At 50.8% G+C, this 23,734-nt stretch overlaps 10 protein-coding genes across 10 annotated transcripts; 4 read left to right on the forward strand and 6 right to left on the reverse strand.

The window, feature by feature from the left end:
- Positions 1-1,000: 1,000 nt before the first annotated feature.
- On the reverse strand, positions 1,001-2,842 carry PFICI_06534 (uncharacterized protein; the record flags this gene model as incomplete). The annotated part of the gene is made up of 6 exons (XM_007835115.1): positions 1,001-1,403; positions 1,471-1,836; positions 1,893-1,935; positions 1,959-2,594; positions 2,671-2,695; positions 2,759-2,842. The coding sequence occupies 6 exons, from the start codon at positions 2,840-2,842 to the stop codon at positions 1,001-1,003; spliced, it is 1,557 nt and encodes a 518-aa protein (XP_007833306.1).
- Positions 2,843-3,393: 551 nt separating this feature from the next.
- On the reverse strand, positions 3,394-4,583 carry PFICI_06535 (uncharacterized protein; the record flags this gene model as incomplete). The annotated part of the gene is made up of 3 exons (XM_007835116.1): positions 3,394-3,966; positions 4,024-4,434; positions 4,506-4,583. The coding sequence occupies 3 exons, from the start codon at positions 4,581-4,583 to the stop codon at positions 3,394-3,396; spliced, it is 1,062 nt and encodes a 353-aa protein (XP_007833307.1).
- Positions 4,584-5,215: 632 nt separating this feature from the next.
- On the forward strand, positions 5,216-7,096 carry PFICI_06536 (uncharacterized protein; the record flags this gene model as incomplete). Its single annotated transcript, XM_007835117.1, has 1 exon — positions 5,216-7,096. One exon carries the CDS (start codon positions 5,216-5,218, stop codon positions 7,094-7,096), a length of 1,881 nt encoding a protein of 626 aa, XP_007833308.1.
- A 918-nt stretch (positions 7,097-8,014) lies between these two features.
- On the forward strand, positions 8,015-9,502 carry PFICI_06537 (uncharacterized protein; the record flags this gene model as incomplete). The annotated part of the gene is made up of 3 exons (XM_007835118.1): positions 8,015-8,046; positions 8,111-8,295; positions 8,364-9,502. 3 exons carry the CDS (start codon positions 8,015-8,017, stop codon positions 9,500-9,502), a joined length of 1,356 nt encoding a protein of 451 aa, XP_007833309.1.
- Positions 9,503-9,835: 333 nt separating this feature from the next.
- PFICI_06538 (uncharacterized protein) lies at positions 9,836-11,621 on the reverse strand (the record flags this gene model as incomplete). The annotated part of the gene is made up of 4 exons (XM_007835119.1): positions 9,836-10,266; positions 10,325-10,912; positions 11,131-11,233; positions 11,286-11,621. The coding sequence occupies 4 exons, from the start codon at positions 11,619-11,621 to the stop codon at positions 9,836-9,838; spliced, it is 1,458 nt and encodes a 485-aa protein (XP_007833310.1).
- A 1,338-nt stretch (positions 11,622-12,959) lies between these two features.
- Positions 12,960-14,603, reverse strand: PFICI_06539 (uncharacterized protein; the record flags this gene model as incomplete). Its single annotated transcript, XM_007835120.1, has 4 exons — positions 12,960-13,119; positions 13,181-13,971; positions 14,021-14,500; positions 14,562-14,603. The coding sequence occupies 4 exons, from the start codon at positions 14,601-14,603 to the stop codon at positions 12,960-12,962; spliced, it is 1,473 nt and encodes a 490-aa protein (XP_007833311.1).
- An 858-nt stretch (positions 14,604-15,461) lies between these two features.
- On the forward strand, positions 15,462-17,161 carry PFICI_06540 (uncharacterized protein; the record flags this gene model as incomplete). Its single annotated transcript, XM_007835121.1, has 2 exons — positions 15,462-15,807; positions 15,867-17,161. 2 exons carry the CDS (start codon positions 15,462-15,464, stop codon positions 17,159-17,161), a joined length of 1,641 nt encoding a protein of 546 aa, XP_007833312.1.
- A 684-nt stretch (positions 17,162-17,845) lies between these two features.
- On the forward strand, positions 17,846-19,261 carry PFICI_06541 (uncharacterized protein; the record flags this gene model as incomplete). Its single annotated transcript, XM_007835122.1, has 3 exons — positions 17,846-17,953; positions 18,035-18,070; positions 18,101-19,261. The coding sequence occupies 3 exons, from the start codon at positions 17,846-17,848 to the stop codon at positions 19,259-19,261; spliced, it is 1,305 nt and encodes a 434-aa protein (XP_007833313.1).
- A 447-nt stretch (positions 19,262-19,708) lies between these two features.
- On the reverse strand, positions 19,709-21,382 carry PFICI_06542 (uncharacterized protein; the record flags this gene model as incomplete). The annotated part of the gene is made up of 3 exons (XM_007835123.1): positions 19,709-20,872; positions 20,952-21,135; positions 21,201-21,382. The coding sequence occupies 3 exons, from the start codon at positions 21,380-21,382 to the stop codon at positions 19,709-19,711; spliced, it is 1,530 nt and encodes a 509-aa protein (XP_007833314.1).
- A 353-nt stretch (positions 21,383-21,735) lies between these two features.
- Positions 21,736-22,611, reverse strand: PFICI_06543 (uncharacterized protein; the record flags this gene model as incomplete). The annotated part of the gene is made up of 1 exon (XM_007835124.1): positions 21,736-22,611. The coding sequence occupies one exon, from the start codon at positions 22,609-22,611 to the stop codon at positions 21,736-21,738; it is 876 nt and encodes a 291-aa protein (XP_007833315.1).
- Between the last annotated feature and the right edge of the window lie 1,123 nt (positions 22,612-23,734).

Consider the following 23,734-nt stretch of genomic DNA (forward strand, 5'->3'; position numbering starts at 1 on the left):
TCTATTAAATCTCGCCTATGGAAAACTCGTGGCAGATAGACCATGGCCACTTGCATGTCAGCGAACTTTCAAACTCAGCCTTGATCATTGAATGTTACGTGCATGATTAATTTGTTAGAAACTGAACATACTGGAGATACCACTTGCGGTTAGCAGGCCAGAGCGCACCACTGTTTCAGGCTAAACGTCACTGTCAACCTCCCAAGCCCCAACTTTGAAGTATATCTTAGTTCGTATGATTCTTTACTCGGAATGAGGCGAGTGCGCAACATATAAATGACTTGCGTGGGTTGAAGTCGCGCGTAATTGTTCTTCCACAAGTCAACAAGCACCGTCTTGGTTGGACCCTCTTTCATGCTATTTACTTCGTGGGTATGCCTTGTATCATTCTCCCAACCACTGCCGATTCGAGGACTGGACTCCCAACCAACAGATAAATCACTTGTGCATCATTTCATGTCACAGAAACGATAATTTTACAGCAGGAAAATCGCGGCTCTTCTCTCAATTGACAATGATTCCCACAGGAGACGATTGCGATGCTCGAGAGATGACAGAGACGTTGGGGAGAAGCCGAGCTAGGATTTCAGACCAACAGGCAGAGAGGGTCATAGAAGGAATAAAAGAATCTCCGGAGGTCGCATGGGAATCAGATAATATTATCTCAAAGGGGGAAATCGCGTCGCCAATGACCAAGCACTTGCTTCTATGGGTCGTATTTCTGGCGATGATGGGTTGTTTAGCAGGCAATGGAAGCGGGGCAGCTTGCGGCCTGAGCCTCGAAGTGCTGAGCGGAGCGTAGCGGGCGGCAGAGGGTCCTACAGCTAGTAAAATACACGATGCATTCGCTAAAGCCAGCGAAGTGACAGCATAGCACGGCGCATCTCGTTCCGAATGATACGATTACAGTAGCTATAGGTACATATATCCTCCGCATGCTCTGTGTTTGTAGTTACACATTACTTTTGTGTTATCCTTGTCCAACCAAACCGTGTGCTAATTATTGCTTGGCGGTATCCAGGTACGCGAGCTTGGCGTTGGACGCGGCGACTTGGCCGTGCGTGACACCATGCTCGACCTCAGCCAATTGAGCACCAAACCCCGACGTCTGATAGCTGCGGAAGTTCCAAACGGAGACGCCCTTGTAGAACATTTCATCGAGCTCCTCCAAGCTGCGGAAGCCGGTCTCAGGGTATACGAAAAAGGTCCAAAGTGCCGCCGCGATGGAGAAACTGCCGTAAACGAAACCGACACGTCCTTGTAGGTTGCCATAGCCTTCATCCTGCATAAAGGGATTGACAAAAGTGACTAGAATCGACACGCAGAAGCCGGCAAATGTGGCAACGGTAATCGTCTTTTCTCGAAGTTGCAGAGTCGGCACTTCTGCAGTCACGATCCAGACGCTTTTCCAGTCCCAGTCAGCCGAGCTCATGAACACACCAGAGTTGTGAAATGACAACGTAGACTTACCAACTGCTCCAGCCCACAGCTGCCGAAAACTGCCAGATGAATAAGGCGGCGATGGCTCCATTTGTTCCAGCTTGGTTGTTTGCAAAGCTGTAGCCTTTGACAAGGGAGACCACATACATGCAAATGGCCATGACCAGGGCGTTGATGATGAGAATCCAGCGACGGCCGAAACGGTCAGGAAGGTAAAAGGCAAAGGCGCTGGCAATCGTCTGGACAAACAAGAGCAGGACGATAATCTGGTACTCATTTTGGACACCAATTGCCTGGAAGAACACTACAGCATAAGAGGACATGAACGAACTGCCCTGGGCCTGCTGCAAGCACTGCATGCCGGTAGCAATCAGCGTTCGACGCAGGTTGGTTCCCCTTTTTGACACTGCATTAGCTCATCGCGTGAGTAATTTTGGGGGTTGTCCACTCACCTGAAGCATTCTATCCAGTTCCCACTGAATCGACTCTTGTTCTCTTCTTCTGAGGCATTGATCAACTCATCTCCTGCTCAATCATGTCGCGCGGCATGTTGGACCGTAAAATCATTAGAGAATCTAGGGCTTCTGCTGAGCGACCTTTGCCGAGCAGCCATCTGGGACTTTCAGGGATGAAAAAGGACCCGGGGATATAAACAATCGGGATGATGAATTGCAAAATGATGGTAAGGCGGTATGCCCACTGGTCAGTACGCTCATGCATGCCCCAATTACAAGTGTTGATGAGCACTGCACCAACGCCAATGGAAAATTGGTAACAGTTGATGAGCGTGCCTCTAATGGATAATGGGGCGACTTCGGCCAGATAGGCAGGAACGGTGTTGGCGAGTACTCCCAGGGCCAAGGCGTTGACGATTCGTCCAGCAACGATTTGCCAGTACGAGCTGATGGCCGTACTCTGGATGAGAATGCCAATTACAGACACTACCGATGATCCACGAAAGGTATTGAGCCGACCGTACTTGCTGCCCAGGAATCCAGAGATGAGCGCGCCTATTGCAAGACCTGCGGTCGGAGGTGCGCTGCCCACAGATTGCCAGACCGAAGGAATCGTATAAGAGTCGGTAGTCTCGTCGTAAACGCCGAATTGCTTCTTAAACTCCGCCATACCCAGCATTCCGGACCAGAAACCATAATCTTGAATGTTGCGCACGTTAGAAGCGGCTCGTAGCAGTGGTAATAGGAGAGAGAGGCGGAATTGTATCGAACATACCTGCACCGAATCCAAGGCCGCCCAACTAAGAATATGGTAGTCAGAATCTTGATAATTGATCACAATGAAGGTCTGAGGAAATGCTTACCGAACAGAAAATGGAAGCTATAAAGAGCCTCCAGGTCATCTCTTTGCAGAGATCTGCCTCCCGGATTCTTGCCAGGATCCCCATCTTCAACGAACGTTGTGGTGGATGAATCAACTTTGTCTGATGGAGTAGCTCTGACTTGGGGTTTGGCGAAACAACTTGCTCTTGGACTCTGGGAGGCAGAAGACGGCCTTTATTACATGGTTATACTATATAGTATCGCGAGTTTAACTTGTCGTCCATTAATCGGATCTCATTGATGTTACTTACGGATGTTATTAACTGAATATGGCTTAGTCGAGGCGTTTCCTTATCAGCTTGGTCGGGTCAGCGAATCAAGAAGATAGTAATTCTTGGGGATATCGAAAAGCAAATGGGTCCATTTAGTGTCTGGTTGAAGATTGTGGTGAGTGTGTTGCTGATACCTAGCATTGACTGCCTACTTTAGTATACTTTTATTGTCTGGGGGTAGGCATCAGTGCCCCAAATTTCTCAACCACCGTTATCTTGTTTGCTCCACTCACCCATTTGTGAGGAGGATTAGTTGGAGCACAATTTAGCCGACCGGCAATTTGACTGATGCTGAGTGCGAGTCATGGTCTATTTCTACCACAATACACTAAAACTATGTTCTATCATGGCACACAGCCCAGCAGCCAGCCCAGCCCGTTGCTAGCGTCTTCGACAAACTTTTTGGAAGCAGAGTGGTCTGGATAATTATACCAAAAGACGTGCGGCAACCCTTGGTACATGACAACCCGAGTCTTGATCCCATGGTCCATTCTCAGCTCTCTCTCATAGATGAGCGCATCGTCTCTCAACATGTCGGCGCCGCAAATCTGAAAGAACGTAGGTGGCAGACCGGCGTGGCCCGTCGGCCAGAGAAGAGGGCTCCAGAGAGGCGAGCTAAAGTCGGGCTCAACGGCTTCGTCATAAAAGTCCATGGAAATGCTTGACAAGGTGATGCCGTCCTTGAGGACGCCTCTGCTCTGATAGAGATGCTTGTACCTTGCAATCAGGTCGTCCGTCAATGACTGAGGCACCAGAGATGGCGTCACGTTGAGGTAGACACCTGTCAGGGGAGGGGTCAAGCCTTCATCGCGTGCTCGATGCGTGAGAGGGATGGAGATGTGACCTCCCGCAGATGTTCCACCAAAAACAAAGCCCTTGGTAAGGTCGGCGCCCATCTCAGAGGCATGCTCGGAAAGCTGGGACTCTGTTGTCAGTGCCGTTATAACAGCTCGTGTTTGATATGCAAAGCTCACCCATTTCAGCGCGTCCCAGCAATCTTCGTACGCCACTGGAAACTTGACTTCGGGCGACAAACGATACTCGAGGCTCACAGATATACATCTGTAGCTTTGAGTTGCTCGGATACACGTCGGCGTCTCCATCTCGGCATTTCCAATAATGAAACCACCACCATGGACGAGGACAACCATGGGAAGGCCGCTGGCGGGCGCCTCCTCCTTGGGCCGATACACAAGCGCACGCACGTTCGCTCCGTCGCTGACCGGAATAAAGATCTCTTCCTGGCACACTTGATGCTCTGCCTTCTTTAGAGCCTTCTGGGCGTCGGCATTGAATACAGCATGATACCTGGCTCGTGTGGCGGGTAGGCTGCTCAACTTATAGTCCTGCCAGAATCGTGGCTTGACCTCCTGCTTCTCTGTCATCTGGGTTGTTGATTAGATGCATGGGAAATTATAGTAGCGGCCAGAAAGGAGCATCTTAGAGGACGTCTTACCTGTACAAACTCATCATCCAAAGTTGCAAAGTGATGCCATGTTGCTGGGTCATCAATCGATGCTTGATTTTTGGCCATTCTCACAAGTGGTACTCAAAACTGTTGATTGTGAAGATGAATCTCGAAGAATGCGTGATGGTGATTGCAAAAGATGAGGCGTCGATTGTGATGTAGTGGACTGCACTACTATAATTTTCCCGTTTTTGTATCTACGCATTATTATGGTTATGGGTAGTCAAAGTGTCTAGTAGAGGATCTTCCAAAATGATTGTATACTCCACCCTATCGTCCATCAGTGACATGACTTGCTGTGACAGAGTGGCATACGGAATCTGTCTCAATCTGCCAGGGACCTGTAGTAAGCGCACTGGGAAACACTACATACGCTATACCAGTACCTAACGAACAGCTTAGTTCAGTCTCCAATGCCTAATAGTGTGCGCTAGTCCGGCCCCAGTCCTTCTGTATCCACTATCGACGTTATCTGAGTACCCTGCAAATGTACATTGGAGCCGCGGCTAATTCGCATGGGCACGAATTAGATCTGGATACTTGATCACTTTATCGCCGTCGCCGTCGCCGTCGGCCTCTCTTAATCATCACCCTTGCTGCCCAGTTATGTTGATGCCAGCTGGTTGCACTATCGCATTGCCATCTTCACCTCACGTCGGCGAATTAGCCGCGGGTTCGCCAAATAAATGCCATCAGCAATGCTGGGCTCGACATCTTCGTCGTCAGCTGCGAATGGCACCTCGACGACAGGCCCACCCGACCCCAAGCGGTCACGTCTCGGATGTTGGATCTGTCGGGAGAAAAAGGTCAAATGCGATGAGGCACACCCGAGATGCGGAAGATGCGTCCGCTTGGCCAGAGACTGCAGCTATGCGCCCCGCTCGCGGAAGAAGTACGTGAGGCGGAAGAAGTCAAGCCAGCTACCTATACCTACTACTCCTAACGACTGCCAAGACGACATCCCGACACCAAATTCGAGGCCCGCGGAACGACTTGATATCTCGTCTAGCACAGGGTACTATGAGACGTTCTCTAGTCAGCTTGATGCACTTCCCGCTGATCAAAGGAGCCAGGCGTGTTCTCATGAGCAGCGCCTAAGTGTACCCGTAGCCACACCCACACCCACTCCCACCGGGCAGGTGAGCAGTCGGCATCTGTATGAGCACCATTCATCACCTGTGTCTGTGGCCTTGCCAGATCTCTCGCTGTCGCCGGCATGCCTAGAGATATTGGACCCATCGGATTACGATGCAATTCGGTTCTTCCGCTCCGGACTGTCGGGGGCTATAGACACAAAGGTGCCGGAGCACAGCGGCCCCGCCATACTGTGGACACTGGCACACAAGAATCAGATGGTGTTGCACACAGTCTGTGCACTAGGAGGGCGCAATCTGTGCAATCAGAAGCATATGCCCGACGCCGAAAAGCAGACTCGGCAGGCCAGAGCCGTCGAGCACTACGCAGCGGGACTACGCCTTCTTGTTACTGCCACGGAGCACATTCACGAGACGCGCGACTTTGACTATATCCTCGGCGCCCTCTGGCTCATGATCGTCTATGAACAGAAGTATGGCGATGGCTGCGGAACCGGGCTGATTGCTCACCTCCATGGCGCCACGTCGCTTCTACAGAGTCGCATGCGGAACCTCCGACATATACTAGAACAAACTGAGCTATGTGACCCAACGCTGTCAGGCACCGCGGGTTTGGGATCTAGTATCGAGCCGCAACATTTATCTCCCGTCGCCACGCGGATAATAGTGTGGATCTCATTGATTGACGGAGCGGCAGCCCTCAACGGGTTCGGCGGCGCATTCAACGACCTGCTCGCCGAGGCCATCTTTGACGCGCACAGCGACACAGCCCTTGCTCGGATACAAGGCTTCAGCGCACTTCAGAAACACTCAAACTTGGTGTACCAGGAGGTATGGGGCACGGCATATCCGCAAAGCCAGCTGCTAGAAGATCTGGAGAGTAGCCAGCTCTTTTATCTGTATGCTGAAGCTAGTCAGCTGCGCTGCTTCCTCGCCAAGCTCTGCAGGCCTGAAGCTGCCACTCAGTTGGACGTCAGAGATCGCTTCGAAATGGTGGCCAAGGCCATGCGGAACGTCGAGTCAAGATACAGCGAACTATTTGCTGCAGCGAGTTTGCTGGACACCCCGGCAGAGGGATCTCATAAGAGGTTTGTAATGAATGTTCGCTTCATCATCCCTTTTTACTACGCGGTTGTGCTTTGCTTCTTTCGTCTTACTCGAGCCGACGCGGCGCTATGTGCAAAGCAACGTCGTGCATTGCAGGAAATCATGACCTTGGCATTCCAGTCCCATCGCGATGCAGGGACGCAGGCGGTTACACGGATGGCATGGCCGCTGTTCATAGCAGCACTGGAATCTGACGATGCTCTTCATCGGGGTTGGATCGTGGAACAATTCGAGCTGATGGCGGTAGAAGGGGAAAACTATCGCCGTGCTCGTGAAGCGCTACGCATTGCCCTCTCCGAGCAGCGCCCCCACGAGAGGCGAGTAAGCTATTGGGATGTGATGACCAAGAATGATGTAGATCGATTTGTGATTGTGTAGACTGCAATTCTACATCATCTGCTACCTGTAGCGTAGCTTGATCTGTAAGTCCTGTGACTTGGAAGCCATTACAATTATGAAATAAAACTGGTATGGCGCGGCTCAGTACTTGCCAAAAAGCCATTCTGTCACAAAATGTTTCTGCTACTTGCCACGATGGAGGGATGTTCTGAGATGCTTCATTACTGGCCAGCACCATTATGCCTCTAATTGGATACATGATATGGTAACTCAATGATTGGCGATAATGCGTGCATATGCCCGAGACCAAACCCCCAGTACCCGAAGATCCACTAGACATAGCGGCTTTGTGGCCCCTGTTTCCCCACATCGGCTACCTAGCAGTTTCTCGAAATTGCCGACCGCCTAATTCATCTTTACAGGTCTTTATCAATACATGGTACATTATAGTTCTTGAGTGTGAAGAGCGATATGTGGAAGGGATCCTAGAGTCGACAACGGTTGAGATAATGATGATTTGCGCTTGTCCCATTGCACCAATCCCCAACGTAATTTCGAGTGTTTATTGATTCCACGTTTTGAATCCCTGAGACTCTAAGAGACATGACCTCGGCTGTGAAAGTGCGAGCGCATCCAGGCCCATAACTACTAGGTATGTGAAAATGTGAAGCAGGACATATTTAGTGTCGGTAAAACTGTATAAACTATGACATGATGAGTGGAGCGGTTGGCATCAATCTCCATGCCTCAAAGCCGCATCGTCTCGCGCATCAGGGACCGAATCCATAAGTGTCATGGTATATAGCTCCCAGAACACCACTTTTTGGAGATGGAGCAAGCATCTATGATTATAAGAATAACGAATATTGAACTCTTCCAAGCCAAGACGAGCTAATATCCCAATCAGACGGCTTCATTCAAACGGATGCCAAACTTGCTCTGTCACTCTTGCTCATCATGCCTTCTGCTGTTGCGCAACAACAGTCAACGTGAGTAGATGCAGAAGTAGCCAGGTCTGGAATCCATTAGCTAACAAACCCCACCATCATGTAGTGTGCAACTCCTTCCCAAGAGATTTGCCGTGTTGAAGCAGAGTCTGGTCAAACCAGAGCATCGTGAACAGGTCATCCAGTCATATCAGTCTCTCGTGAAGGTCTTGGAGACGGAGACCGCTCGCATCAAAGAACACGGCTCCGCTCTAATACCAGAGATTGAGTTCGATGTGGTCAGAAAAAACGGTCAGTCTTGGCTTTTCTCGCTTTACTTGGTATGCGCGCTGGTCACTGACCTGCCCACCTTTGATCAGGCGGCTCTCTCCCTTTGGACTTTGCGGAACTCGTGCGTGACCGCGGCTGCGTCATACTCCGCGGCGTGGTGAGCCAGCAACAGGCGTCTACATGGGAGGCGCAGCTCAAGGACTACGTGCGTCGTCACCCTGGGGTCGGCGGCTTCCCACAGCACCGACCTGCCGGGTGGAACATCTTTTGGACAAGGCCTCAGGTGGAGATGAGATCGCATCCGTCCGTCATAGCGGCCATGAAGTGTGTCTCGAGGCTCTGGCATGTATCAGACCCCTCCACGCCCATTGATCTCGACAGCCAAGTCGTCTACCCGGACCGTATCCGCATTCGGTACCCGTCGCAAGACCCCGACGCGTTCCCGCTGGCACCGCACCTCGACAGCGGCGCCACGGAACGTTGGGTGGACGAAGAGTACCGCAAGAACTACGCGGCCATCTTCCGGGGCGACTGGCAGGACTGGGACGGCTGGGCGGCCGATCATCGCGTTGATGCCAAGCCCGATCTATACCAGACGGGCATTGCGTGCTCGGCGTGGCGAAGCCTCCAGGGCTGGCTGTCGCTCTCCCATACCGACACTGGCGAGGGCACGCTCCGCCTGCTGCCGAACCTCAAGGCGTCCGTGGCTTACATCATGCTGCGCCCGCTCTTTGAGACGGAGGAGTTCGACGACAGCCTGCCCACGTTCCCCGGCGCGGTCCCCGGTAATACGCAACTCTTCCCAACCTCTGAGCACCACCCCCACCTTGCCCTCGACGAGGCCATCATTGGCATCCCGCCGGTGCGGCCGGGGGACTACGTCTTTTGGCACTGCGACCTGGTCCATGGTGTCGACCAGGTCCATCGAGGACAGGCTGACTCGAGTGTCTTTTACAACGCCTGTAATCCTCTCACGCCCTACAACGTGCAGTCGCTCGTCTCGACTCGGGCATCTTTCGAGGCCGGCGATGTTCCAGTAGACTTTACCAGGTCCCACAAGGGCGAGAGAGAGTACGAGCATGACGATTGTGGTGCGAAGAAGGAGCACGTCATGTGTGAAGCTGGTCTTCAAGCATTGGGACTTTTACAATTTGATGAATATGAGGAAGGAATTACGGAAGGGCAGAAAGACGTGCGCAAGCTGGCGAATCACATGCTCGGCCTGTGAAAGGTTTTGAAATCGAACCTGTCGAATGAGCCTGGCCTGGCGGTAAAGGGCATCTAGTATTTGTGAATCAATGTCATGTTTGACTGATTGGACATTTTCAATGGACAGGATTGACAACGTTGAAGCCTCCTTTCGGGGTTGTGAGCACCCAAGGGTTATTGTGCTTAGAACAATCATCCTAAGAAGACCATCAAAGTGGACGACTGAGCGGAGAACTGCATTCTAAGCTCAGCATATCCGTGTCGCCTTTTTACTGTTTGCCTTTATTACTGAAAGTGAAGCCACCTGTCAACATGATGCTGATTTGAGATGACTCCTAGAGTGTTTTCAGCCCTACAGATTATCGATACTCAGTTCCTCCTCTCGTCTGCGGATCTCGAGTCGCCTGTGGGGGTCTGCGATCAGGTTGAATCCATGAACCACAATCTCCGGTTCTTCGCCTTCGATGAGCCTCCAGTCGTACTTTAGAAGGATATGACATAATATGATCTTGATCTCATTAGAGGCAAAGAAGCGACCGGGGCATGCGTGTTGGCCATGACCAAAGCCTAGGTGATTCTGACCCGTCGAGACGAATTGCGAAGTATTCTCTTTGCCTTTTTCTTGCCGAAGCTTGAAGAAACGATATCCATCAAATGTATATGGATCGGGATAGACTTGGGGATCCCAGTGCCGCGTCGAAGCCACGGCTAGCAGAGTGCCACGAGGGATGCGCGTGCCGTCCGCAAGCGTCACATCCTCCAGGGCCAGTCGTTGGAGAGATGCTGTTCCATGCTGCTGTTAGTTGAAATTTGAGAATAGAATGGTTGGAGATCCACGAACTGTCATTAATCGGCCTCAGCCTCTGGACCTCCTTGAGAACACTGTCCATGAGCTTAAGTTCGTACAAACATGTTTTCTTCCACCCATCCTTGCCCAGGACCTTGATTGCTTCTTGCCGCAGAGGTTCGATGTACTCTGGATGCTGGGCGAGGTCAAACATGACCTGAGTAACCATATCGGCAGTGGTGTGAATGGCAACAAAGGATAGCGTTAACTGCACGTGTACTGGGTTGTATTTGCGGCCCTTTGCCATCTGGTCAAACCATTCTATGGCATCCGTGTAGTTGCGTCGTGTGCCGCGGACCGTTGCGTCCCGTCGATTCTTGAGCACACTGCCAAGCAATTCTTCGGCTTCCTTGACCAGACTGATCAGTGCGCGGCCATGCGGGAGAAAGCGGATAACGAAGGGACGTAACAGCCCTGGCCAAGCCTTGAGTTCTAGCGCCGCCTTCGTGATGTGGTGTGTATATGTTGTCGTAATGCGAAGCCAATCTGGGTCGCGGCAAAGTTCCTCACCAAGAAAGAGGCGGGAAGATACCTGGGCCACGGCTTGAAGGATAACTGAATGCAAAGGTACCGCGTGCCATTCTACTCAACAGTCAGCTAATCAGCTTAGTGACAAAACATTGGTTTGCGGATCGGGAGACTGGCCTTTGTTGTTGGTGAATTGCTGCTTGAGGGTCATGGACGTTTCGTCCGAGAGGGGTTTGGTTATAGCATCTACAGGCATGGCTCATTAGTATAACTAGGACGACAAGAAAAAAAGAAGCATGTCAATTGTATGATCATAAGGATAAACAGCATACTTAGAGCTGGTGTGATCTTGGCTTTCACCACGTCTTGAACTATGTTTCTGCCGTATGCGAATTCGTAGAAGGCTTCGAATCCAGGTGACTTCACATCGACAATCTGTCTTTCAATCAGCAAGTCGTAGCCCGTGGAGATTCGAGTAGCATCGAACCTGAGCGATAGCCCGAACGTGACTAAGGTTGTCAAGGTTACGAAGCTCCTGAGTGTAAGCAGGTGAAAAGATGAGAGTGGAACCATGATCCGTAAGAATTCTGAACGGCTTGCCGTTGAATTTCTCGAGCCCGTTGCGGAGTAGTTGTCGGCCATTGATAATAAAGTTCTTTTTCACGCGTGCATCGGAGAGCTCAAATGGTCGTCTCCCATTTATTGTAGGGAAAGCACTGCTTGAATTCCTACTAGAAGAGATGATTGCCAGAAGTATAGCAGTCGCAGTTGAAAAGAAAAGAGCGGCTAAAATCTGGAAAGACGAGTTGTCGGTCCCCGTCATTCTTGCAAAGAAATCCATGGACTTTGAATGCAGCGTGGCAAAGGGGAAGGCATGGGACTACACAATTCGTCAAGGTGGGTTCGACCTAAATACTCTCAGGCAGGACATACACACATAAAACGGAACAAAGTTGAACGGAACATGGAATCATGCCGTCACGCACAAGTCTATTATCATCGATTTGTACACTTTACTGAATGCACAACCAAGCGTGGACGGGCAGGTCATAACACTGCCGGGAAAAATAGCTGCCGAGATAATGTGTGTTAAATTGTGTAAAATTGGGCATATCAACTAAGCTTTCAAGAGTTGTGAGCAGTCAATTTGTAGCGAGGTACCTAGTATGTATACTGCCGCAGCTGCGCCAGCACTGAGAAGCTGACCAGTTAAGGTGCAGGTGCAGTTGCAAGGTGCGAATCTAGTACTAGATGAGGAGTATTCAAAAAACAACAACGAGCAGCTGTAGCTGGACCTTCTCTCTGCAGCGTCAATATCACCACTCCTCTTCGTTCCTGGAATCATTTTCCACTACTAGGCCGTGCCCAGTGAGTATCTGCTGTTCCTGCTAAAAAGCAAGCGCTGTAGGCCCGCTAACAAGGGCACTGCAACTGCAGTAAGTAACGACCCCTAGGTACTAGGGATGCTCGCCGAAACAGTGGGTTACACACTAAAACAGACAAGTGGGGGGCTCCTGATTTTGGGCGAGCGACCGGCAAGATGTGAATTGTTTTAGCGAGCGAGGGGTCCGAAAAGAGTACTACATGAGCTCGGTGGCAATCCGAGCTTATTGCGAGTTTCTCGCACTTTTGTCCGAGCTCGATCCGAGGGCAGCAGTCCACCGCTTCAACGTCAATTTCAGGTTCCATAGCGTATATTAGACGAAATATATTTCATTGTATAATTTCTGCCTTTGCACAGTGTGAGTCCCAAACGGAGAAGCAGAACAACTTGCCCCTACCCCTTTTTGTCGATTGTCCAGAGTGATTCTCACATGAAAGATATCGGATTGCCATTAGTAAGGCTAGGTCAGCTTCACTTGTTGAAAGGACATGTGTGCTGAGATGAATCATTTCTGGCAGATAAGGTAGTAGGAATAATATGCGAAATAAAGATGAGATTGAAGTATGGTGCCTTTCTCCGAGTAATGATGTGTACAATTGACTCATTGACTCCTACCTCCTGTTGTAGGTACATAGCTAGTATTACTCGAGTTGTGCCCACACTATTGCAACCACTCTGCAGCGCTCGTTACAGACCGAGGCAGAAGCCAAGTAAAAAGAAAAATAATCTCTCCATTGCCAGGAGAAGTACGTGCAGCGATCTGGTTTACCATTTGAACTATGCTTCTTTCATGGGGCGCAAGTTCACAAGAAGAGGTTTCTTGTCCCATGAGGTGAAGACCTTTTGGTCAAGCCAGTCGTCTTGTCCGGGCACCAGCTCCAAGTCGAAAGAGAAGAGCAACCGGCACATGATGAGACGCATTTCAGCAAATGCAAGACTTGTAAACTGTTAGCATCGTTGCGTGAGAACCAACTCAATGAGCTCCAGCTTGCACTTACTTTCTTCCGATGCAGTTCCTGGGTCCGAAAGAGAATGGCTGAAGGGCTTCCCGCTTATCCATGGTCCATTTCTCATCCGGATCGATGGATCTCTCAGGGACAAAGGCGTCCGCATCGCAAAAGTTGAGTGGGGAGCGGAACATTGCGTACTGGTTGATGCCCACCATCATATTCCCAGGTACGAAGCGGCCGGCAATCAAAGCTCCCTGCGGAGGCGTAAGCCGAGGGTGGTTGTTGGCCCCCGGCGGATATAGTCGCATGGCTTCATCCAGGGTGGCGTGAAGATACCGGAGCCCGCCCGCACCAATGAGCGTGATGTCTTCTACGCGATTGAAGCTCGATCGAATCTCTTGGGTCAGTTTCTTGTACACGTTCTGATCCCTGAGAATATAAAAGGTGGCGCCAGATAGTACGGTGGCCGTGGTCTCGCTCCCGGCCACGACCAGAGTCGGGCCATTATTTACAATGTCCGTTTCTGTGAGCTGGCCCTTTTCTTCTGCCAATAGTAAAGGCGTCAAAAAATCAACGTAGCCGGGGCTGTTCGCTTTGCGGCGTAAGACCTTTTCTCTCGACAGTTGGATGTTGGCAGCGTGTTCGCGCTGGACGCGCTTGGGCGCTATTCGCATGAGGAAAGACGAAAAGCCCGGCGCCAAGCGATTCAAAGCACGGATCCAAGTAACAAACTTGAAAGTACTGAAGATCATATGCACCCAAGGATGATAATTTGAATTGTTTAGGCAGTCAAATGGCTCGGCAAAGGCAAGATGGCCAATTACATCAAATGTGGTAAACTGGGTGAGGATTAGCTATCATTCCAAGCATCAAGATGGCGAAACTCACATTGTACCACTGTACAAGATCAAGTGGCTCGCGACATCTCTTCCCTAGCGACTCTATGAGCTGGTTGACATACAACGTCAGAACTGGCTCTTGCTCTCTCATGGATTTGTCTGAGAAGGCATTGGATAGAAATTTGCGCAATTTCGAGTGCTGTTCGCGACCAGCAAAGACGATACTGGGATGCGCCGGGTCTTCGTCGATATTCTGTGATGGGTCTTTGACGTTCTCAGGTTGCCCGGTCCGATGCCCGTAGATGTCTTTCCAGGCTTGCGGGTCCGTGTAAGCCAGCTCATTGGGAGCAATACGGACGACGGGGCCATATTTCAGATGCAGCTCATGCACCTTAAATGGGTAGTCGCCGTGGAAAGAGTGGTACATAAACCAGAAGATACTGACTTTTGCATACCACGGTCCAGGATATGATCGCAGAGGGTGGAAGAAGAGGTTGTATGCGAAATGGACCACCACAAGTGCGCCCAACTATTTAGATTTGTCAACACTTTCGGATGATGCCAAAAGAAAAACAAAACAGGAGACTGACTGCAGCGATGATGTAGAAACTGGATGTAATGATGTGATGCATCTTGCCGTTGGTAGATTCAACCGCTTCTCACAAGGTTCGAGCTTTGACTGGGAAGGCCGGGTCGTAAAAGATTGTTCCCTATATGTTTCGAACGACTCCGTACAAATGTCTGTCTGGTTGGCCTCTTGAATTTATGTTGACAAGGAAAAAAAAAAGAACATGGCTTTGAGGTAATCATGGAGTATCCTGGCTGTCTCTTTCTCCTTATATGCACCGAGTCGTTGAACATGTGGACCCGGCGCTTTTCCAGACCGCGCAAGCGTACAGTAATGCAACCATCGGGGATCACTGTATACCTGCTAGGTAGGTATGTACCTTAGGGAAATTTTAGCATGGAAGACATTTCCCACTCAATCATACAAAAACCAAGTCGGAATAAGACCCCAGCTGAAAATATTGTACTAGGGCAATAGTCTAGTGTTGTGGGTGCCGTACAATGATGGGCACAAGTCCGCATGGTCATTCCAATCAGAAGCTCTGTTTGAAAAGGTATAGAGCTTTTTTGGCCCGAATTACCCTGGCCTCATTTCCCGGAGCTTTAGATTCATCTGACAAATCGTACCCTTCGGGCTCTCGGGTTCCTTTCTGTTTCCATAGCAGAATTGCCACCTAGAAAACCGCCATCAAATACGGGCAACCGCCCATCTCAACCACAAACTCTTCGAATAGACATTTTGAGTAACACGGTTCCAAAGTCCTTGGCTTTCTCCTGATCTCTAGTCCTCTTGTAAGTCATGATCTAAAATGATAACGCCAAGGACTGGCACAATTTTCGAAGACCTTTGCTCCTATTATGAACATTTGCTGAGATAACGAATTTTGCTTCCAGAAATCAATCGTTTCAATCAATTCGGTGTCATGGTTGAGAGAATTCAGCAAAACGACAAAGAGACCCCGGTCGAGGCTTTCAGAGATGGGTTGAGCAATGCCGATCAGGGTAGAGCCTCCACGACTAGCGCGGCCGCGGCTGTTCGTATGGCTTCTACAAAATACGTAGAGGACGATATTCGCCTGGGAGAGCCCACTCTTGATCTCGAGTCGAAGGACATGTCAGCATCTGGAGATGCCTCCAACCCAGACGATAAAACCGTCTGGTGGGATGGACCTGAGGACCCCGAGAATCCCTATAATTGGCCGAATTGGCAAAAGATCTTGAACTGCGGGCTGATTAGCATCATGACCTTGGTATCGGCTCTCGGATCATGTGAGTATTCTTCAAGCCTCGACGGGCCCGGGCAGAGTATGAAACACTGACAATTGTAGCTATTTTTGCGCCCAGCGTTCCCGAAGTCATGGCCGAGTTCGAATCAACATCTCTGACCATGGCGTCTTTCGTAGTCTCGGTTTACGTACTGGGTTATGCTTCCGGTCCTCTCCTCCTGGCGCCACTCTCCGAGATTTATGGCCGCCTAATCGTTTACCACGTCTGTGACTTTTGCTTCGTGGTTCTCTCGGTGGGATCAGCCTTGGCGCCGACTCTAAACAGCCTCGTAGCGATTCGTTTCTTCGCCGGAGTAGCTGGCTGCGCACCTGTTACTAACGGTGGTGGCTCCATAGCTGATATGGTGCTCCCCGAGCAGCGTGGCATTGCCATGGCCTTGTACAGCGTCGCACCTCTGGCCGGTCCCATCGTTGGCCCTATTGTGGGTGGATTCGTGAGCCAATCGCTCGGCTGGCGTTGGACCTTTTGGGTTTTGTCCATTGTCGCGGGAATGATTTCTTTGCTGATGCTCTGTGTCATGCGAGAGAGCTACGCCTACGTCATCTTGAAGCGCAAGACGGCTCGCTTGCAAAAAGCAACCGGAGACTACGAGTTGAGATCGAGACTCGATTCAGGGTTGTCGACGACCGATCACTTTAAGCGTGGTATCATTCGGCCAATCAGGATGTTCATCACGTCTCCAATTATTGCAATCACATCCGTTTACATGGCCATCTCGTACGGGTACCTCTATCTGATGTTTACCACCATGACGACGGTATTCGAGGACACGTATGGATTCTCTACGGGCCTTGTTGGGCTCGCGTACCTCGGCCTCGGTGTCGGTAGTATGATTGGAGTAGTCTACACCAGTTTGACATCTGACCGGCACCTCAAGAAGAAACCGGCCAAAACTGTGGAATCATCTGATGAATCTACACAATCTCAATCGACGGCGAAGCCGGAGCAGCGGCTGAGAAACCTTCCCGTGGGAGCATTGCTTGTTCCTTGTGGTTTCTTCATCTATGGCTGGACTGCCCAGTATCGAGTGCACTGGGTTGTTCCAATTATCGCACACATACCTATTGGGCTAGGTATCCAGATCATCTTCTTTTGCATCCAGGTCTACCTCATTGACGCCTTCACCATCTATGCTGCGTCGGCGATAGCCAGCAACACTGTTGTTCGATCGCTTTTCGGGGCGTTCCTACCCATGGCTGGCTTGCCCATGTTTAGTGAGCTTGGCCTGGGTTGGGGGAATAGCTGCTTGGGCTTTATTGCCTTGATCATGATTCCTGCAGCCGTCGTCCTGATCAAATGGGGTGAGACTATCAGATTACGTCACCCAGTAAACTAGGTGCCTGTGTGATTCAAGAACATGTCGAAACTCCCTCAGCTCAAATTTCTTTTTAGGAAAGAGAAATACTGTATCAATGTAGATCGTGGCATAGATGGAAGCCACCTTGGTCGACTTGACATGGTATGGCAATCATTGAATGGTGCCTATCTAGCTCGGTGATAATGCTTTTGTAATATTAGTTCCAATATATAGCACATAAATCATTGGAAATAATTTATCCAGCGTCGTCTCTGAAAGAGTAAGTCCAGTGTTGCGAAGATAAAGCAGTCTTGAAAGCTTGTGTTTCTACAACTGACCGTGTGTATCCAGCTTAGACCGTCAAACCAAGGAACTCCTTGTATTGTACCAGCATATATACAACCTAGTGTGCAATAGGGTAACAGGATCCACTTGGATGTACTAACTTCTGCGAGTCCATAGCCTATTTTAGCCATCATGCCCCATCTAGTTGCATCGATCGCCCTCTCCAAGGTGCGAGTGGATTGGAGCGAGCTCGGATAATAACTCGGCGTTGCGGGGAAATTATGCGAGGCAAAGATCCGAGCTGTTGCGAGACAAACCTTCCAGATTTCTCGGATTTCGCACTCCTGCACCATATGCTGATCTTCTTCGGAAAGCGACTCGGTCAGCATATGGTGAACAGACGCTGCCATTGTAGGTTGTGTAGGTACAGAGGTAGCCATGGAATCTGAGCCCACCACAACCTCGTCACTACGAGAGACGACGCCGCGACGGAAATCGCGTAAAGTCCGCAGTGGATGTCGTGTGTGCAAGAGACGCAAGATCAAGGTATCGCAACGACCCCAACCCCTTTCTTTCCTCTGGGTTCCTTGATGTTAATGTAGAGACTATTCTCAGTGTGACGAACAGAAACCTTCATGTCGCAATTGCATCAAGCATTCGGCTGTATGTGATTACGTAGGCACATCTACACAGACGGCTGCTTGTGCTGCTGCTGCTGCTCCCACTGCTGCTGGCGCCGTGGCTCGCCCAGATGTCAACCTAAACTCCAGCTCCTCACCCGCGAACGGGAGTCTATCCCACGCGTCCCCTCTGAGTCTGGATCCCATCCAACTGCAACTATTGCACAACTACAGCACCTCGACATGCTATACCCTGTCCAGCTACGTGCCTCTGCGCACAATGTGGCGCATCAGCGTGCCACAGCTGGGCTTCTCGACCAGCTTCGTGATGCGCGCCATCCTGGCCCTCTCGGCGCTGCACATGGCACACAACACGCGCACCCCGTCCAGCGCCGAGCGTTATCTCTCCATTGCGCGTTGCGAGCACGACGCGGCCCTGCGCACGGCGACGGAGCTGCTGCGCAATGTGACGGCGGCTAATTGTGCTCCTCTCTTCATCTTCTCCATCATAACCTTTTTCTACACCATGGCATCCCCCCGACCAGCGGCACACATGCTGCTCCTTGACGGCAGCGGCGTACCCGACTGGCTGGTTCTGCTGCGTGGCCTGCGTCATATCTCCGAGGCCGCCGCCGACGAACTGCTCGCGGGACCTTTTGCTGCCGCCTTTGCTTTCGGGCGCATGAGACTTGACCAGTGCCAATCATTGCGTTCAACGTTGCCGCCGTCGTCGGCTTGGTTTTCCACCGTCGCGTCCGTGCAGCTGGCTACGCTCCGGCAACTCGTAGCCGTCGCCGTCGCCGAGTCCCAGACCCTGCTGACTTTGTACTTGGACACCATTGACACACTGGAGATGTGCTTCGCCAAGGCACAAAATCGGCTACCGACCATGGACCTGCGCACACTTGATGCCAACGATTCCAGCACCACATCGGACGCCAAGGAGACGACTCTAGTCCTTGCATGGCCGTATTTGGCCTCAAACGAATACATAGAGATGCTAGGCCAACGTCAAGGAGTGGCAATGGTGATACTTGCTCATTATTGCGTACTACTCCAGTCACTGAATGGCTGCTGGTGGATGCAAGGGTGGCCCTCGTACCTAATTGAGAATATTTGGCAAGCCCTCGATGCGCAACATAGACTATGGATCCAGTGGCCAATGGAGGAAGTCGGTTGGCATCCTGGTGACTTGTCAGCAACGAGAGAAACTCTAACAGAGACTTCAATCTGAGGCATGTTGGCCCCAGACACTGCTCAATAAAGGATCTGCCTAGAGAGGTACTCGACCGCTGCGTGGAAACATGCGTGTATACTCCACCCTAACATCCATTAGTGACATTACTTGATGTGAGAGTAGAATGGCATACGGAATCTATTTCAATCTGTTGGAGACCTATCGATGTGGTGAGCGCATTGTTTAACACTACATACGCTATACCGGTACCCAACGGAATGGAAGGGCAGAAAGCCGTGCGCAAGCTGTCGAAGCAGATGCTGCGCCTGTTGAACGCTTTGAAATCAAGCATGCAGAATGGACCTGACCTGACGGTAGAGGGCATCTACTTGTGAGTAGATGCGATTTCTGGCTAATCAGTCAATTTCAATTAACACAATGGACAACTTTGAAGCCTCCTCATATGTACTACATGAAAAGTATATTCATGGCCAGATTATCGAGCTACACCACGTATCTAAATCCGTTGACAACTGCCCTCTGCTCTACCTCTTTCAGAACTGAAATCTGTGCCTCATCACTGGTAGATATCCTTGCACTAAGCTCATCAAACTTTCTGTTCGACCTCTTCAAGCTATACCGGAGGGTGAGGATACACGTCAGAGCGAGGCACTCAAACGCTAGGAGGATCCCCCACGAGACCTGGAACGTGGGCTCGTACTTGTCAAGCCAAAAGTAGTTGGCGTAGAGCGACGCAATGTTGGCCAGTGTATTGGCGATACCAATTGCTGCCGCCTTTTTGACGCGCGGTTGGCCCAAGGTGGACGAGAGCCATGTGTAGGTCGTGGCATAGACACCAAAGGCACCACCCGTCAGTGGGAAAGTAAAGGCGTAGCGCACCCACTGGTCGCTGTAGGGTACCGCAATAAGGATGACGGTCGCCACCATGGCCATGGAAATGGATGTCGCGGCGGGAATTGACCGCTTTTGTACACGGTCGGCATAGAAGCAGAGACTGATGCACCATAGGAAACCGAAAACGTAGGGCGGCGACGTTAGCAGCAAAACAGTCATGTTGTCGGTGAATCCAATTTCCTTGATCAGAGTCGGAAAGAAGTGCGAGTAAGAAATGTTGGCAGTGACGGACATTTGCAAACAGGCAAAGATCCACGAGCGATAGTCTTTGACGGCCAAGAGGAGACCCTTCTTCCATGAACTGTCTTCCTCTTCCGACATGCCCTCCGCGCCAGCATCCTCAATCAGGCGGCGCTGTGCGATTGTCTTCTCCTCGTCACTGAGCCACTTTGTCGTTGCTGGGTAGTCGGGGAGGGAGAAGATGGCCCCTAGAGCGATGACGATGGTCATCAAACCTTCAAGTATGAACAACCATCTCCAGCTCGCCAGTCTCGTCACTCCGGTCATACCATCAAGAATGCCGGCGGAGATGAGACCGGCAAAAGCGTTAGAGAGTAAGATGCCACTAACAAGGAAGGCCATACGTATTCCTAGCTCCTTCTTTGTGTACCAGCATGATAAGTAATAGATGGCACCGGGAAAAAAGGGCGCCTCGACAAGACCGAGAATGAAGCGAACAATCAGGAGGCTCGCAGGGCTATTTGTCGCGGCGGTGCAACCGGAAACGATAGCCCAAGTAATCATACAACCGGGCTGCAGATCTATTGGTCAGTCATGCTATTGTTTGGATATGGAGAGGAGGATAAGGGCAATGAGTATGGTAGAGACTAACCAAGAAGAGTGAAGGTCTGACTTTGGTCATCAGAATGGAGGAGGGCAACTGCATGGCAATGTAGCCCGCCGAGAAGATGGAGATGGCGGTGTTGTACACAGCGCCTTTGACGTGGGTGTCCTCCTGAAGGCCATATAGACGGGCTTGTGTGATTGAGTTGCGGTCTAGATAATTGCACACATAGCTGATTATGGGTTAGCTGGTCCCCCTTAATCTACGCGATCATATGACGACCGAGGCTATACTCACATGAGAACGAGAAATGGAAGAATTCTAGTGTCAATCTTCCTCAAAAGTTTCTTCTCGAGCTCCTTTGCCCGCAAAACATCGATGGTGGTGCCATTTTCAGTATCTTGATTCGTCTTGTCGATCTGCTCAACCCATTCGTCTTGCTCAGCCAGGACTTTGCCCGAATTGTTGATGTCGGTCATTGTACTTGAGTGTTAGATTCAAATGAAAAGTGATGAGATGGCTAGAAATCAAGCCAAGCAAAGGCAAGAAGCAGGCCAAGATTCTGGGCCTTGGATGGTGGCTTGTTATAGTCGGCCAAGGGCTTGGTAACAGCCCCTTCCCCGGCTGGGGTATTCTGGGGAATAGGATAGGTGGGACTGGGGTTGCGTCAAGGTGTTGGGCTGTTTGTGCACATTGGACGTTTCCACGCGTCCCGTTGCAGGCGGAGAAAAGCCGTGCATCAGGCGATGGTCTTCCTTGGTGTTTGACTTACACCGACCGCTGGCTGCTCCACCGTGAGTGGAAAAATGGGCACAGCAGCGACGAAAGTCGCTCACAAGAACAAGCGCGATGGATTCGACACCATCATCTGCAGATACTGCTCGTCCGTCAGCCACGACTGAATGGCTTTCAGCTCCTCATCCCACTTTGCGTCCGGATTGTTTGGCGTCGGCTCGAGTCCTCCTCTCCTGGTGTCGACGTGTGGCCAGTCGCTTCCCCACAGAAGCCTGTCTGGCGCCGTGTTAGCGAAAGCTTGGACTACGCCCTTCATATTCCGGAAGTTGTCCGGCGACCTTCGGTGCAAAGCCGATATCTTGACATGGAACCTGCCAGTGTGCAGCAAGTCGAGGAAGGTCTTGAATTCGTGACTATCCACGTCTTTGGGAGTAGCGCAAGCACCATGCTCAGCAACAACGATAGCGGAGCCAAAGTCCACGTCCCCGAGGTTAGCCCATACCGATAGCGGCATTTGCATGGAGATGACCCAGCCTCGACCCTGAACAGCGTATGATCTAGCCAACGAGTTCAAGTATTCTTTTAGACGATCAAGCTGAGACCCAAAGCTCCCAAAGCTGCCCTGGAGCCGTATACTTCGGACGCCCCAATCATGCATGGCGTCAATGGACTCTTTGTCGAGGCCACAAATGTCGTGGCCGACGACGTCTTCCGTGATGATTGAGGCGCGGAAATGTTTTGCAGGATATTTCTCAGTAGCCTCACGCAGCTGTGTTAGCAAGCCATGATGGCCGTCTTCGGGGCTAGCCTGGACGAGGAGTAAGCCTTTGCTCCTCGTGTTAGCAATGAGGTCCTCCGCAGTGGCTGGGCTTGGCGTGTATGCTCTATCAGGTCTGAAGGGAAATCGTGTCGGGTCGAATACGTGTAGATGACAATCCCAGGATCCTACTGGAAGCTCCATGATATTTGTCATGTCTGATTTGTAGGGAAGGGATTTTGTGAGTGCGGAAATTAATATTAACGAGTGTTGGAGTTGCTATGTATAGGATGTACACTGCATTTTGGCCTACAAATGAGGTCCTGGCTGGTTCCTGGTAGATATAATCCTGAGGTTATCATGTACAGAGTCCAGACAATAGATTTCTGCATACCAGAGATGCACCGGTAGCGGGAGTTCATGATCTAGTGTCGAAACTCGCGGCGATGCCGGCAAGTGCTTTCTGCCATGCGATCGACTATGAGGTAGTGCCGTCTTTCGAATGGAGACAGACACCCGGAAGTTTTCCGGAGCAGTGGGCAGTGGAACTAAACCATGCCAACCTAACACTCCTCCCATGCAGCATCTGGCGTCAGCAAGGATTCTCCAGCTACCAAAACAAGAGCAGCTTTTGCGTCTGCTGATTCTCCAATGCGATGTTCATTACAGGGCTTGTGCTTTCTCTTTCTGATGCTGGAAGGCCATCTTATTACCAAAGTCACCTACACATCTGTGCTTGCTGATTGTCAGGATTTACGCCCTGCGAGTATACCCCGCATATGCTCCCCAACAGACCCCAAGCTCTCAAGCAGTAAACGTCTTAGCAAGGGCATCGGCTCAGAAGACATCTACGCCATTTCCTCGGTTGCGAGACCGAAGATCAGAATCCAGCAGGGACTGACGGAGAGACCAAATAGACGAGAAACTTATAATACGATCTGGAGCCGCGCTGCGCACTGTGGGTTCGTTGTGAAGAACATTCATAAAAGAAGAAGGCTAGAAAACACTGGACAGGCATTGAAAAAAGTGCCTCCACCTAGAAAGGATGCGGGGTGCAACGTCCAAGCTGCCACGCCTACCCGCGTGCCAGTTATGCCGGGATAAAAAAATCAAGGTTAGTTGGAAAACAACACTTTAGCGACTCGATTTTATTGCGTGCCTGTTTCTTCTTGTTGTTTTCTCTTTCTTTTTCTGTGGACTTTTAAATAGAAATAAAAGAGAGTGCCTTCTTTTGCATTTCTAAGCTGATTCTGCATTGATAGTGCGATAGTGAGCGCCCTAAATGTGCGCCATGTACGAAGAAGGGCACCGATTGTATGATCGTCAGCTTAGAAGGCGG

Source organism: Pestalotiopsis fici, assembly GCF_000516985.1.
Source record: "Pestalotiopsis fici W106-1 unplaced genomic scaffold PFICI_Scf_4, whole genome shotgun sequence".
Lineage (NCBI taxonomy): Eukaryota > Fungi > Ascomycota > Sordariomycetes > Amphisphaeriales > Sporocadaceae > Pestalotiopsis > Pestalotiopsis fici.